Here is a 14,867-nt window from a genome sequence, read left to right as displayed (position 1 = left end):
CCGGAGGCGTGGGCGGGGCGACCGGCCCTTCCTTCCTCTCGGCTTCTTGGGCTCCTCCCCCAGCGCTTCACACGCTCATTGTGAAGCGACCGGCCTGTAGGGCTGCTGGAGACCCAGCGCTTTTAAACCCGTGGCGCGCGTGAGCGCCCACGCAGCTCCTGCCCCACACGCCAAAGACGCGGGGCGCGAAGCCCACTTTTCTTCTCTGCTCTCTGGCCCGGCGCCAACCGCCCGGGCGCGCGCGGACTCCGCGCCGCCGCTCCTCTTCCCCGCCCCCTCCCCCCGGCTCCCGCCCGCGCGCTCCTCCCCCCTTCCCCGGCGACGCGCACGCGCGCCAGCCCGGCTCGCGCCCTCTCGCTTTCCTCCGGCCCGCGAGACCCCCTCCCCTTCCGCCTCGCGGCGCTTCCTCGCGCCGCGGCCTCGCCTATCCCCCCGACACCGCGGGGCTCCCCCCCGCCCGCCAACGGCGGGTCCCCGGCTTCCCGAGCCCCATCGCTTCCCGCGCTCTCCGGCGGGGGCCTAGCCCCGGCCTCCTCACCCTCCCTTCCCCCTAATTCCCTTTCCGGACGCTGCCATCATGTTGAAGCCTCAGCCGCCACAGCAGCCCTCCCAGCCCCAGCAGCCGCTCCCCGCGCAACAGGCCGTGGCCCGCCGGCCTCCCGGGGGCACCAGCCCTCCCAACGGCGGCCTGCCGGGGTCGCTGGCCTCCGCTCCGGCTCCCCCGGGGCCTCCTGCGGCCGTTTCCTCCTGCCTCGGGCCTGCCGCCGCCGCCGGGAGCGGGCTCCGCCGCGGGGCCGAGGGCATCCTGCCGCCGCAGCACCAGGAGCGACCGGGGACCGCGGCCGTCGGCAGCGCCAGGTGAGGAGGGTGGGCTTCCGGGCGGCGACGGCGAGGTGCCGACCCGGCGGCCGGGGTCTGGGCGCCCCGCGCCAAGCGCGTGTCGAGCCCGGCCACGTTTGAGAGACGCCGGAAGGGGGCGCGGGGATCCCCGCGAAGTTGGGGGGCGCAGAGGGAGGAGGCCAGGGGCCACGCTGGGCCCTGCGAGCCCCGTCACCCCGGGGCGGGTGCCTCCCGCCGGCGCCGTGGGGACGAGCTAGTGGGGGGGCGAGCAGGCGACCGGGGTTCCCGGCTCCATTGCCACGAAGGGTCTCGCGGTCCCCGGCTGCAGCCAATGGGGAGGCGGCTGCGGAAAGGGGTCCCCGGCCGCGGCCAATGGAGGGGGGCGCGCGGCTCACAGTTGGGCCAATGGGGAGGGCGGGACCCGCGCGGCGGCGGCCTCCCCTCGCGGCCGGGCCAGTAGGAGGGGAGCGGGGCGGGCTCGCGGCGGCGGGCGCGCGGAGCTCGGTCTCATGACCCGGGCACTGGCGAGCTCCAGGTGAGCCGCGGGCTGCGGGGGCCCGGCCGGGTGCGGGGCGCCGGGGAGCTGCCCCGCTCGGGGGATGTGCGGCGGCACACGCAGGCGCAGTGAGCTCTGGCGGAGGGGGCCCGGAGAGGCCCCGAGGCCCCAGCGCGCAGGCGCAGACCGGGCGAGGCCTCCTGGCACTGGCGTCTGCGGCTGCGCCGTCTCCCCGGCCCCGCCAACGGCTCGGTCGTCGCCCTCCTGCGAGCGCCGGTTACATCAGCCAGCGGGCGCTGCGGGGCCGGGGCCGCCGGGCACGGGTAGCTGCGGCGCTCCCTCCCCCGAACGGGTAACGGGGCTGAGCGAGCACCGAGGTGGGGCGGCGGCAGGCTGCGGAGAGGATGCTCCCTCCCTCCCTGCGGGGGCCCGCACCTCTGCGGCCATGGGCGGCCGGGGAGGCGGCGCGGCGGGTCGGCGACGCCGCTTGACAGCCTGGTTCCGGGGTCTGCGCCCCCCCCTCCCCCGCGCGCCGAGGGTTTGAGGGTGATTTGGGCTGATTGAATTGGAGCCTCGATCGGTACCTTCACATGGCGTGTAGCGCCAGCATCCTGAGCCCTTTGAGTTTAATCTGCAAGAGGACTTGGGTGTGACTAGTGTTTCCTTCTCTTGCAGGGGACAAAGCACAGGAAAGGGACCCCCCCAGTCACCGGTGAGTGTCTTTCCCCACCTGGGCTGCAGGGGTCTGGGGGGGGCGCACGGCAGGTTAGGCGCAGAGCTGGCTTCAGAAGGCCCCAGCCCGCAGCTGTGAAGCTGTGGCCTTTATTGTAGCTGGGGGGCGAGTGTTTCAGGGCTGAGCCTTGGTTTCTCCCTCCTGTGCCCTGACAGGTGTTTGAGGGTGTGTACAACAACTCCAGAATGCTGCATTTCCTCACAGCTGTTGTGGTAAGTGCGCCCTGACTCCTCATTGCCGGAGGACCACCAGCCCTGGCTTGCTGGAGCCGCTTCTCACCACCCTCCTCTTCCAGGGCTCCACTTGTGACGTGAAGGTGAAGAACGGCACCACCTATGAAGGCATCTTCAAGACTCTGAGCTCCAAGGTCAGTGACGGGAACAGGCTAGATTTTGTTCGAGAAGTTGACGGAATGGTGTCTTGGGTGGTTGCTCATTTCTGTAGTCTGGTGCCTGGTAGCACACTGCAGGCCATAAGACACGCCTTTGAAGTTGGAGGGTAGTTTAATGTCAAGAAGCCTAAATGGTTTAAAATTGAGCTGTAAAGTTTCTAAATTCTCGGGCTAGGGAGACAGCATAAAGGTTACGCAAAAGACTTTCATGCCTGAGGCTCTAAGGTCCCAGGTACAGTTCCCAGCACCACCATAAGCCAGAGCTGAGCAGTGCTCTGGTGTCTTTCTTTTGTTTAAAAATAAATTTAAAAAATTTTTTAAAAGTTTCTAAATTCTCTGGCTCATTCTGAGAAGGGCATGCACACGAGCACGTGGGGGGGGGGCGGACAGACAGTCATTTCTTCTGACTTCGGGTGTTGGGAAATGGGCCTTTTGCAGTTTGAACTAGCGGTGGACGCTGTGCACCGGAAGGCGCTTGAGCCGGCGGCTGGCCCTCGTCGCGAAGACATTGTGGATACCATGGTGTTTAAGCCAAATGATGTTTTGCTTGTCCACTTCCGAAATGTTGACTTCAATTATGCCACGAAAGGTATTGTGCCAACCTGGTGTTTGATTTGTGTGAGTAAAGATCGAAGAGCAATTAGTTATGTGATGGCTTGATCCCCACCTTCAGCCTTTTTGAGAAGGTGACTGGATTTTTCTTTTTTAAGACTTTACTTATTTATCCTTGAGAAAGAAAGGGAGAAAGAGTTAGACATCACTCTGGTACATGTGCTGCCAGGGATTGAACTTAGGACCTTATGCTTGAGAGTCCAACGCTTTATCCACTGCACCATCTCCTGGACCATTGGACTTCTCTTAAATAGATCATCATGTCTAAGATACAGTGGAGTGAATTCAAGCCTGTTGTGGTCTTTGTGATTTGTTTGCTTCGTTTTCAGCTTATTCTTTTGTTAAACTGTTGAAGGTGTGTGCTTTTTTTTTACGTTGCATCTCCCTCAAAGATGACATACACATGTACTTACTCTGGTTCTGAGGCTGTGAGTAATGAGTAATGTGAGGTGCTGAAAGGCCACAGAGCGTGGACTAGATTCCTGATCTTCCGCTCTGTCTCCGTAGACAAGTTCACTGATTCAGCCATTGCCATGAACTCAAAGGTGAATGGCGAGCACAAAGAGAAGGTGCTTCAGCGCTGGGAAGGAGGCGACAGTAACAGCGATGACTATGACCTGGAGTCTGACATGGTATGTGCAGTAGAGTCCTTCTCCCCAGCACGAGTCTGCTCGGGTGCCAGCATTGAGTGACATCACTCTTGGAACTGAGAGTTGCTTCTGGGGAGCAGGAAACTATTATCCCCTCCCCCAATTTTATATTTTATTAGCGGCAGGGTTATCGCTGAGGTTTGGTGTCTGCACAGTGAATCCACCACCCTCAGTGGCCATCCACCCCCTCCCTTTTTCATTTAGTAGGACAGGAAAATTGAGGGGGCTAAGATAAGAGACACTTGGAGCATTGCTCCCTGCATGTGGGGAGATCTGGGGCTGAGCCTGGGTCCTTGTGTGTTCTATCGGGCCCCACCACCTGGCCCTCCTATCGATTACTTGTTGATGGCAATAAAGTTTCAAAATATGGAGGGTTGCAGAAAATAAAAATTACCTCTTAAGCCACCATCTTCAATTGACAACTATTTGCATTTGCTTTGTATCTTTTATATGATATAGTAAGTATACTGTCAAGTAAGGAGTACCCTCATGGAATAGTACTGTGTGGACTCATCCGTCCCAAAGCTAACTTTGTTACATTCACAATTTCCTTTTCTTTTTTAAATTTTTGTTATTGGGTAGGGACAAATTTGAGAGGGGTGGAGGATACTGAGCGGGAGAGAATCCTGCAGCCCTACTTCACCGCTCGTGAAGCTTTTCCCCTCCAGGTGGGGACCAGGGGCTGGAACCTGGGTCCTTGCACATTATAATGTGAGTGCTTAACAGGTGCATCATCACCTGGCTCCCCAAATCTCCATGTACTGCTGCCTGCATCATCAGTTTGTGAGAATTTCCCCCCCCACACACACACACACACAAGAGCACTGCTCAACTCTGGCTTATGTTGGTGCCTGGGTTCAAGATTGGGGCATTGGAACCTTAGCCATAAAAGTCTTTTAAATTTTTATTTATTTTTTGCCTTTAGGGCTAATTGCTGGTGCTCAGTGCCTGCACTACGAATCCACTGCTCCTGGAGGCCATTTTTTCCCTTTTTTTTTTTTTGTTGTTGCCCTTGTTGTCATTGATGTTGTTAGGACAGAGAAATGGAGAGAAAAGGGGGAGAGACATTTGTAGACCTGCCTCACCGCCTGTGAAGTGACCCCCTGCAGGTGGGGAGCCGTGGGCTGGAACCGAGATCCTCAGGCCGGCCCTTGAGCTTTGCGCCATGTGCACTTAACACACTGGGCTACTGCCCGACCCCCTGAAAGTTTTTACGTAACCCATAGTCATTATGTTGTTTCCCCACCCTGCCTGTTTTTTTACTTTTAACTATTGTATGCTATTCTATTTTTCTACACACACATGTGGCATACATAACAAAACGAGTCCCTTTCTTACTATCCGCTATTAAAAATAGTCTTGTAATGAATTTTGGAGCATGTATCTCCATGGACATGAGCCAGAATTTCTTTGGGATGTAAACCTGAGATCACTTTTTAGATTCTAAGACTTGAACTTTGCCAGCTCAGGAGGTGGTGCAGTGGATAAGGTGTTGGACTGTGAAGCTTGAGGTCCTGACTTCCAGTAACTGGCACACCTGTGCTAGTGATGCTCTGGTTCACTCACATTGATAAGTTAAATCCTTATTTTTATTTATTGATTTTTTTTTTTTGCCTTCAGGGTTATTGCTGGGGCTCGGTGCCTGCACTACGATTCCACTGCTCCTAGAGGTCATTTTCCCCATTTTGTTGCCCTTGTTGTTGATGTTGTTACTGCCATTGCTGGATAGGACAGAGAAATTGAGAGAGGGGGGGGAGAGAAAGATAGATGCCTGCAGATCTGCTTCACTACTTGTGAAGCGACCCCACTGCAGGTGGGGAGCCACAGGTTCAAACTGGGATTCACAGTCCTTGCGCTTTCCGCCATGTGTGCTTAACCTGCTTTACTACCGCCCAGCCCTCTAAATCTTTATTTACTTATTTTCCCTTTTGTTGCCCCCTTTTTTTTTTTTATTGTTGTAGTTATTGTTATTGAAGTCATCGTTGGGTAGGACAGAGAGAAATGGAGAGAGGAGGGGGAACCGGGGAGAGAAAGATAAGACACCTGCAGACCTGCTTCACCGCCTCTGAAGTGACTCACCTGCAGGTGGGGAGCCGGGGGCTCGAACCGGGATCCCTAAGCTGGTCCTTGCACTTTGCACCACATGTGGTTAACCCGCTCCTCTACCACCCGACTCTAAATCTTTTTTTGTTTAGACTTGCTAGCTGTTGCTGAATATGGTGTAGTTTTCGTACTAGTTTAATGGTTCCTACTAGCCATGTTCCTATCTTCCACTTTTTAATTTGGTTATATTTTTAAGTATTTGTAAGGGAGGGAGGGCCAGGGAGAGCATCACTTTTAACACACTGAGTGCTGGGGATTTATTCAGGACCTCAGGCTGGCGAGTTCAGCACTTAGCTACTCTCCACCTCCCTGACCAAACACAAGGATAACATTGTTTTCCTGATGGATTTTAAGATTTTTCCTTCTTACTCCCCAGTCCAATGGATGGGACCCCAATGAAATGTTCAAGTTCAACGAGGAGAACTATGGTGTGAAGACCACCTATGATAGCAGCCTCTCTTCTTACACGTGAGCATCTTGATGGTTTCTGGGGGGGCGTGGTCTGAGGTGGGATCACACACAAGGGAAGGCAGCGGAATGAGTGGAAGCATACATAGCTCTTCTCACACTTTCTTGGCATCCTGGTTGGCCTTTGTCCTTTTAATGACCTAGTAATTCAGTGCTGAGCTGCAAAGGCCTCAAGCCCCTGCATGGCTCAGCTGATGATAGGACTAGTGGAATGGCTTTCTTTTCCCCTCCTTATCTCCTGACTACGATGGTCCTTGCAGGGTGCCGTTAGAGAAAGACAACTCAGAAGAGTTTCGCCAGCGGGAGCTGCGTGCCGCCCAGTTGGCTCGAGAGATTGAGTCGAGCCCCCAGTACCGCTTGCGCATCGCCATGGAGAACGATGACGGGCGCACGGAGGAAGAGAAGCACAGCGCGGTCCAGCGCCAGGGGTCTGGGCGGGAGAGCCCCAGCCTGGCGTCCAGGTGACTGGGCCTGTGCTGAGACCTCCTGATGCTCACGAGACAGGATATTAATGGAGTTGCTTGTAATTTTTACTTTTATAAGATTGAAGCCTGCGTCTGTTTAATGCTTGTCTAAGATGACCAAGCTGAAATTTTGGACTTGAAAAACATTCAGAATTTTGACATTTTTTTCCCCCTTCTCCTCTGACTATTCCAGTTTCACCCCTCACTTTTATAAACCTGAAAGGCCACCCATGATCTGTCTTCTCATGAAAATTGCCCCTTAGACAGCCCCCTTGCCCAGACATAGCTCAGGAGCTGGAAGAATGGAACATTGAGCAGACTCGATCCCTAACTGCACGGTATTGCAGGAGTGAAGGGAACCAAGTTTGCTAAGGTCATTGTGGTGGATAGGAATTCAGCCTCAGCAGCTGCTGAGGTGTCCGTTCTGTCCTGCTGTGTTTGTTTTGTTTTTAAAGAGAACAGCTGGAGCATTGGTCGGACTGGTTGGGTCAGGGGTAGTGGTAAAGCACAGACTCAGAAGGCCGGAGCCACGGTCCATTTAGCTAGGATGAGAGTTTTGAGCTGTGTGATGCAAGACCTTGATGTTTGAGTAGAGTGTAGGGTGCGGCAGGGAGTGGACTTTAAAAGGAAAGGTTTCATCTTCCCCAAAATGTGGGTTTTCTGACAACTTAACCTACCTAACCTACTTAAAACTCTCTTCCCTAGGGAGGGAAAGTATATTCCTCTACCCCAGCGAGTTCGGGAAGGTCCCCGGGGAGGAGTTCGATGCAGTAGTTCTCGGGGCGGCCGGCCTGGCCTTAGCTCTTTGCCACCTCGTGGCCCTCACCATCTTGACAACAGTAGCCCTGGCCCAGGTTCTGAGGCACGTGGTATCAATGGAGGTGAGTCATGAGAGCTTCTTGTGGGGATAGGAGGCTAGGAAGTGAGGGGTAACTGATGGGATTGGAGTGGCTTGGAGCATTTGATGGCATGGTTGGTAATGTACTAGCAGCTACTGCCTCTTGCTTATCTCCATCTCATCTTTATCATTTGAACAGGCCCTTCCCGCATGTCCCCTAAGGCACAGCGGCCCCTGAGAGGTGCCAAGACTCTGCCTTCACCCAGCACCAGGCCTTCTGGAGAAACCTCTGTTCCTCCATCGCCTGCAGGTAAGATTTCGATGGTATTGCGTGAAGATGTTGAGCTTACTAAGCACTAGTGAGTGTTGCTTGTTGAAAAGTTGGGGTGACGGTTCCAAGATCTGAAAGGGCTAGATGTATGTCATATAGGAAAAGTTGATTTTTCTCAGGAAGTCCTAGTGTAATCCATGCATCCTGATTGGCTGGTAGGGTTTTCTTTTTTTTTCTGGGCTCTGCACAATTCCACTGCTGCTGACAATCCTCCCCCAATAAAAGGTGAAGGGGGGCTGGGCAGTAGTGCAGCGGGTTGAGCGTACTTGGTGCAAAACATAAGGACTGGCTTAAGTATCCCGGTTCGAGCCCCCAACTTCCCCCTTGCAGAGGGGGGTTGCTTCACAAGTGGTGAAGAGTCTCCAGGTGTCTTTCTCTCCACTTTGTCTTCCCCTCCTCTCAATTTCTCTCTGTCCTATCCAACAATGACAGCAATAAGAATAATAATAATAACTGCAATAAACAACAAGGGCAACAAAAGGGAAAAAATAGCCTCCAGGAGCAGTGGATTCACCGAACCCCAGTGATAACCCTGGAGGCAAAAAAGAAATAGTTAAGGAAGGACAGGAGTACATAGTATATAATGGTTACGCAAAGAGAGACTTGTGCCTGAGGCTCCAAAGTCTCAGGTTCAATCCCCTGCACCACCATTAACCAGAGCTGGGCAGCGCTTTGGCAAGAATAAATAAAAGGTGGAAGGATGGAGACACCACAATATTGACCGCTTAAGAAGGCTCTCCCTGGCGAGGTATCTCCCATGTTGTGGCCAGGGTTTCAAAACTGGGACCTCATGCATGAGGAAGTATGCGCTCTACCAGGCAAGCTAGCTGCTTTGTTAAGTCTTGGTCATGGTGATGAACCTGGTACTTTGGAGCCTCAGGCATGAAAGGCTTTTTGTACACCTGTTATGCTCTCTCTTCTGGCCCTTGAACTGTTCATTAATTTTATTTTTTTCTTGGGTAGAGACAGAAAGGGAAGGGAGGGATAGAGAGGGAGACAGACACGTCTGCAGCCCTGCTTCACCAATTGTGAAGTTTTTTCCCTGCTGGTGTTTTGTTAAAGCAAAAGAGATGAGAGAAAGGTTTTTTTTTCCCCTTGAAATATGTAAAGTTAGGCCAGCACTGCATAGCTAGCTCTGAGTGGCTCTAGCTGAATGCAGCTGCCCCCGTAAGCATTGCCAGTCTTTCTGGTGCCCATGAGGCTGTTTGACCTGCCATGGGTTGGTGGTGATGTCTATTAAGTGGTGTTTCTTCTAAGTTCTCTTTTGTACCTATTAATTATTGACCAGCAGTAACCATTGTACAGCTTTCCCTTTTCTTCCAGTGGGCCGGATGTACCCCCCACGTTCTCCCAAGTCTGCTGCCCCTGCCCCAATTTCTGCTTCCTGCCCTGAGCCTCCCATCGGCTCTGCAGTACCAACCTCTTCATCTTCCATCCCTGTGACGTCGTCGGTTGTGGATCCTGGAGTGGGCTCCCTCTCCCCAGCTTCTCCAAAGATCTCTCTGGCTCCCACAGATGGTAAGGACCACATAGTGGGTACTATACACAGTGGGGAGGCATGATGATATGCGCAGAAGGACCTCAGGCCTCTTTTCTCTTGCTTAGTAAAAGAACTTCCGACCAAGGAACCTGGGAGAACTCTGGAGTCCCAGGAGTTGTCCCGAATAGCTGGAAAAGGTAAGGGTTGTCCACGTCCCCTGTTCCCCCCCCCCCCATGAGATTTAATGCCCTTTCAATTAAAAGGAAAGTTGTTGAAACTCAGATGAAGTGCTCGTCCATTATCTAGTTTTTTTGTTTGTTTTTTTCAAGAGTTTTTCATAGACTTTTGGGCTACTAGTATGGTATTTGAGTTACCTTTGAAAAACGTTTTTCCGTCTTCCTGTTTCTGCTAGTTCCCGGTCTGCAGAACGAACAGAAACGCTTTCAACTGGAAGAACTGAGGAAGTTCGGAGCTCAGTTTAAGGTAAGAGGTGTGAGAATGAGTTGGAATGGTGGGGAAGGTGGCAGGGACTTGGGCTTTTTAAAGAGTCACAGGACTGACGGGATAGAAGAAATGAGAGCAAGCATGGGAGAGGATGGGGGGGGGGGCTGGGGGGGTTGCATCGACGTTGCTGTATGTGTGTTTCTCCTTCCAGCTTCAGCCCAGTAGCTCCCCTGAGAGCAGCCTGGACCCCTTTCCTCCTCGGATCTTAAAGGAGGAGGCCAAAGGGAAGGAGAAGGAGGTGGATGGTCTATTGACATCAGAGCCCATGGGCTCCCCAGTCTCCTCGAAGACAGAGTCCGTATCGGATAAGGAGGATAAACCTCCCCTGCCTCCAGCAGGAGGCACTGAGGGGCCGGAGCAGCCCCCACCACCTTGCCCGAGCCAGACGGGCAGCCCTCCAGTGGGCCTCATCAAGGGAGATGACAAAGATGAGGGGCCTGTTGCAGAGTGAGTGGGATGAGGGGCCGGGTGGGTGTCAGTCAGGCAGGTGAGAGATAGGCCGCGAGAGCTGACTTTTGTTGTTCTCTTGTAGACAAGTGAAGAAGTCAACATTGAACCCCAACGCCAAGGAGTTCAATCCCACAAAGCCTCTCCTCTCTGTGGTGAGACGGGTTGGGAGTGTGTAGTTTGGTTTTCATGCGGGAGACTTGGGAGTGGGGTCATGGAGCAGCTGGCTGTCCTGTCAGACCACTTAACCTCTGCCTCGGTTTTCTCACCTATAATTTGGGGAGTGTGGGAACTGGGTGTTGGCACCCATATTAATGAGTGCAAAGGCCTGGATTCAAGCCCCCAGTGCCTACCAACGCCTCATTCGTTGATGGAGCAGTGCTGCAGGTGTCTTATCTCTCATTCTTTATCAAGAAAAAGCAATAGAGGCGATAGCCAGGAGCTGTGGAGGCACACAGGCACCAAGCCCCAGTGGTAGCTCTGGGTTGGATGGGGTTTACTGTATGGCATGTGTGAGCATCCCCAAAGGCTGCTGCTGTTGGCAGGCACAGGAGGTGGGGTGTGAAAGTCGCAGAAGCAGCTCTTACATGTACTTCCCTTCTCTCTTACAGAATAAATCCACCAGTACCCCAACTTCTCCAGGACCCCGAACTCACTCAACACCCTCCATCCCGGTGCTGACAGCAGGCCAGAGTGGACTGTACAGTCCCCAGTACATCTCCTACATACCTCAGATTCACATGGGACCGGCTGTTCAGGTGAGAGGGAGCTGGCTTGGGGCCAGGGGAAGAAGCCTGGTCGGGCAGACTGGGCCAGCAGACAGCCTGTCCCTGAGTTATTCAGCCTCCCTGTGCTCTTGGCTCTAGGCCCCTCAGATGTATCCATATCCTGTATCCAACTCAGTGCCTGGACAGCAGGGCAAGTACCGGGGAGCAAAAGGTGAGGGGGCTTAAGATGGGGCAGTTGGTGGGGTCCCTTGCCTACAGGCAGACAGCTAGAACTGGCCCCCCTTTCTCCATCCTCAGGCTCCTTGCCTCCCCAGCGCTCGGACCAACACCAGCCAGCCTCAGCCCCTCCTATGATGCAGGCCGCCGCCGCCGCTGGCCCCCCTCTGGTGGCCGCCACCCCCTACTCCTCATACATCCCCTACAACCCGCAGCAGTTCCCGGGCCAGCCCGCCATGATGCAGCCCATGGCCCATTACCCCTCGCAGGTGACTTGGGGGGGGGGGGGGCAGCACACAGGCTCGTGGTCCCACTTACCTCTAGGCTCGGGAGTGATGGGAGGCAGCTTTCGGGGTGGCAACGTCAGGCTCCGCAGGGCGTTGAAGACTGAGCCCTAGCTCTTTGAGCACTGTGGGTAAAGCACATCGTCCTGGGAGAAGTGCTGCAGGGAGTTGTGACTAGGTCTGGTGACCGTGAGCAGAACGTGTCTCCCATGTCCTCGCTGTGCCAACCTCCCTGTCTCCCCGTCTCTGCAGCCGGTGTTTGCCCCCATGCTTCAAAGCAGCCCACGCATGCTGACTTCGGGGAGCCACCCCCAGGCCATTGTGTCATCCTCTACCCCCCAGTATCCTTCTGCAGAGCAGCCCACCCCCCAGGCCCTTTATGGTGAGTTCGGCACCTGCCCCTCCAGGCTGCACAACTGCCTTCCCGCGTGTGCTCAGCCAGCTCTTTTCTTCCCGCCATAGCCACTGTCCACCAGTCCTACCCACACCATGCCACGCAGCTCCATGCCCACCAGCCGCAGCCGGCCACCACGCCCACTGGAAGCCAGCCGCAGTCCCAGCATGCGGCCCCCAGTCCCGTCCAGGTGCTTGCCATAGTAGGGAAGGATGGTTGGGCAGGGTGGGGTGAGCTCTCAATCTCGGGGTGGGAGGTGATGGTGGTGTGTGAGGTGGGCCTGGGTTGCAGAGGCCTGGCTGGCACTCACCACCCTTCCACTTCCCCTGACAGCACCAGGCGGGGCAGGCCCCACACCTGGGCAGTGGACAGCCCCAGCAGAATCTGTACCACCCAGGGGCCCTGACAGGCACGCCGCCTTCTCTGCCACCGGGGCCTTCCGCCCAATCCCCTCAGAGCAGCTTTCCCCAGCCAGCCGCTGTGTATGCCATCCATGCCCATCAGCAGCTGCCTCACGGCTTCACCAACATGGCCCATGTCACCCAGGTAAGAGCCCAGGGCATCCACTCAGCCGGGCCCTTGCAGAGCACCCGCACCACGGGGCTGTTGCACTCTGCCACCTTTGCTTTGATTCCCTGAGTGTGCAGGTGCGTGTGGTGCTCCCGGGCTCTCTCTCTCTCTGCAGGCCCATGTCCAAACTGGAATCACAGCAGCCCCGCCCCCTCACCCTGGGGCTCCCCACCCGCCCCAGGTGATGCTGCTGCACCCACCCCAGAGCCATGGGGGCCCCCCCCAAGGCGCAGTGCCCCAGAGTGGGGTGCCTGCACTCTCAGCTTCCACACCCTCACCCTACCCCTACATCGGACACCCCCAAGGTGAGCAGCCTGGCCAGGCGCCTGGATTTCCAGGAGGAGCCGATGACAGGATTCGTGAGTTCTCGTTAGCTGGGGGAATTTGGCATGGACGAGCTGACGGGCTGCAGGTGGGGCAGGACGCGCGGGTTCTGGGCGGGGAGTGAGGGGTCTTGGAGGCAGGGCTGGCCCACAGGGCGCCTGCCGACCTGCACCTGTCTGTGAAGTATGTAGGGTGGGCAGAAGCCACAGTCGCCGCCGCCAGGGGCTTGCTCCTGGCTCTGTCCTTTGCTTCCCTCCGTCCTCGCTCAGTTGTGATCCAGCAGCCCCCCTCCCCACTGCCTCCCCAGCTCTCAGTGACCCCGACTGTCTCCTGACTTAGCCGAGGTAAGGTCAGCGCAGCAGGCAGGCCCAGGCTGGGATGTGGGGGGCTGAGCTGGGCACATGAGCAAGGGCACTGGCTCACTGGGAAACAGCGATTGATCTGTGCTTCTGACAGCCCCGAGACACCTCGAGGAGGCCGCTCCTACCCACCCCAGCGCTCCCCCACACCCCACACTGGATGGCATTGGATGAAGGGACAGCTGCTTGGGTTCTAATGCTCCTGCTCTCTTCTCTTTCCCCTCCAACCAGTTCAATCTCATCCCTCCCAGCAGCTCCCCTTCCACCCCCCGGGGAACTGAAGATTGTCCTGGCCGCGACCTGAGACTTCCATGAGCGAGGGAAGAGTGCCCTCTCTCTTCCCCCAGCAGCTCGGACCAGTCCCAGCCCCCAACCCCCCTCCCACCCCCACCCCCCTTCCCCAGGAGAGCTGGGGAATTCCTGCCAAGCACCTTGAATGGGAGGGGCCTCGGAATGGGCAGGGGCCAGCGGGGGTGGGGGGTTCCTGCTCTGCCCTGCCCGTCCTCCACGTCCTCCCTTCTTGCCTCTCGTCCATCCCCCGCTGGAGACGGAAGATCTTTTATTTTCTATTATTTATAACTTCAGACTTGGGCCCCCTGTTCTTTCTTCCCCATTAACTTGAGAGATCTGCGTGAGAGACAGACAGATGCCCCACAAAGATGGTTGGACAAGGACTTTTACTTTTTATTACATAAAAATATTAAAAAAAATAAAAAAAATAAAATTTTAAACTAACTTAACCTGCCTGTGCTTTCCTTGGAAGAATAAGTGTGATAGCCAGAGCTGGCGCGCGTGCGAGGCCGGCCTTGGGGCTGTCTGTTTGTTGTCGAAAGGTCTCCAATCTGGGGCCAGTGAAGCATGTCTGATGTTATTGCCTAGACAGGTCACCTGCTCTCCCAGTGACTCTCAAGGGTGGGTGGGTGGGTGTGTGCGCACACGCGCACACTTGTGCTGGGGGCTGAACTTGAGTCCCTTGCTGCCTCACACATGAACGTCTTCGTGCCTCACCATTTATCTTATCTCCCCAGCTTTCTGTGATTCCTTATTTTAACATTGGCCTCATCTTGGTGTCACCGACTTGAAATGCCCCAGAAGTGTCATTTCCCTTTTTAGAGTGAAGAAGCACTTGAGGGGCTGGGTGGTGGGGCACGTGATCAAGTGCACATTTACAGTGTGCAAGGACCCGGGTTCGAGCCTGCCAGTCCCCACCTGTAGGGGGAAAGCTTTGTAAGTGGTGAAGCAGGGCTACAGGTGTTTGTCTCCCCCTCTATCACCCCCTTCCCTCTCAATTTCTGGCTGTCTCCAATAAAGAATAAAAAACATTAAAAGGGCGGAGGGTAGATGGTTATGCAAACAGACTCTCGTGCCTGAGACTGCACAATGTCCCAGGTTTAATCCCCCGTACCACCATAAGCCAGAACCGAACAGTATTCTGGTCAAAAAACAAAACACGAGTCTCTGGCCCCTGGGCAGGTCTGGCTGCTGAGGAGCGCACTCAGGTCTGTGAGCAGAGGAGGTAGAAGGCGGGGCAGGGCCCATCCCGTATCTACAGGGGCTGGGATGTTGAAGTGACTGAGTGCACAGGAAGGTGTTGCTTTTTACTCTGGTTTCGCCCTTGCAGGGACACGAGGTGGG

The 14,867-nt window shown here is 55.5% G+C and overlaps 1 protein-coding gene and 1 non-coding gene across 33 annotated transcripts; both read left to right on the top strand.

Annotated features, from left to right (window-relative positions):
* Positions 1-317: 317 nt before the first annotated feature.
* Positions 318-13,967, top strand: ATXN2L (ataxin 2 like). 32 transcript variants are annotated; one of them, XM_060172982.1, is made up of 24 exons: positions 376-858; positions 2,012-2,048; positions 2,225-2,281; positions 2,365-2,436; positions 2,899-3,049; positions 3,580-3,704; positions 6,202-6,293; positions 6,554-6,754; positions 7,463-7,638; positions 7,795-7,905; positions 9,232-9,444; positions 9,532-9,603; positions 9,819-9,889; positions 10,062-10,357; positions 10,443-10,512; positions 10,969-11,115; positions 11,224-11,296; positions 11,383-11,570; positions 11,838-11,967; positions 12,048-12,169; positions 12,313-12,525; positions 12,665-12,854; positions 13,181-13,217; positions 13,487-13,967. In XM_060172982.1, exons 1-23 carry the CDS (start codon positions 578-580, stop codon positions 13,210-13,212), a joined length of 3,120 nt encoding a protein of 1,039 aa, XP_060028965.1. In that variant the 5' UTR covers positions 376-577; the 3' UTR covers positions 13,213-13,217; positions 13,487-13,967. The 32 variants fall into 32 exon arrangements, with proteins under 32 accessions (XP_007534702.1, XP_007534701.1, XP_060028968.1 ...); XM_060172983.1 differs by having other exon boundaries at positions 13,484-13,967; XM_060172980.1 differs by having other exon boundaries at positions 13,330-13,967.
* LOC132533250 (small nucleolar RNA SNORA66) lies at positions 7,070-7,197 on the top strand. The gene has a single exon (XR_009545147.1). It is a non-coding gene; the product is annotated as a small nucleolar RNA SNORA66 (small nucleolar RNA).
* Positions 13,968-14,867: the final 900 nt, after the last annotated feature.

Source organism: Erinaceus europaeus, chromosome 15 (assembly GCF_950295315.1).
Source record: "Erinaceus europaeus chromosome 15, mEriEur2.1, whole genome shotgun sequence".
NCBI classification, from domain to species: domain Eukaryota; kingdom Metazoa; phylum Chordata; class Mammalia; order Eulipotyphla; family Erinaceidae; genus Erinaceus; species Erinaceus europaeus.
Note: the sequence above shows the minus strand (reverse complement) of the source record. Positions and strands in the feature narration are given on the sequence as shown.

Coding starts and splice junctions, on each gene's coding strand:
- ATXN2L (XM_060172959.1), top strand. CDS start 578: ATGTTGAAGCCTCAGCCGCCACAGCAGCCCTCCCAGCCCCAGCAGCCG. Junction 7,906..9,231: donor TGTTCCTCCATCGCCTGCAG/GTAAGATTTCGA, acceptor ACCATTGTACAG/CTTTCCCTTTTCTTCCAGTG. Junction 11,968..12,047: donor CACCCCCCAGGCCCTTTATG/GTGAGTTCGGCA, acceptor TTCCCGCCATAG/CCACTGTCCACCAGTCCTAC.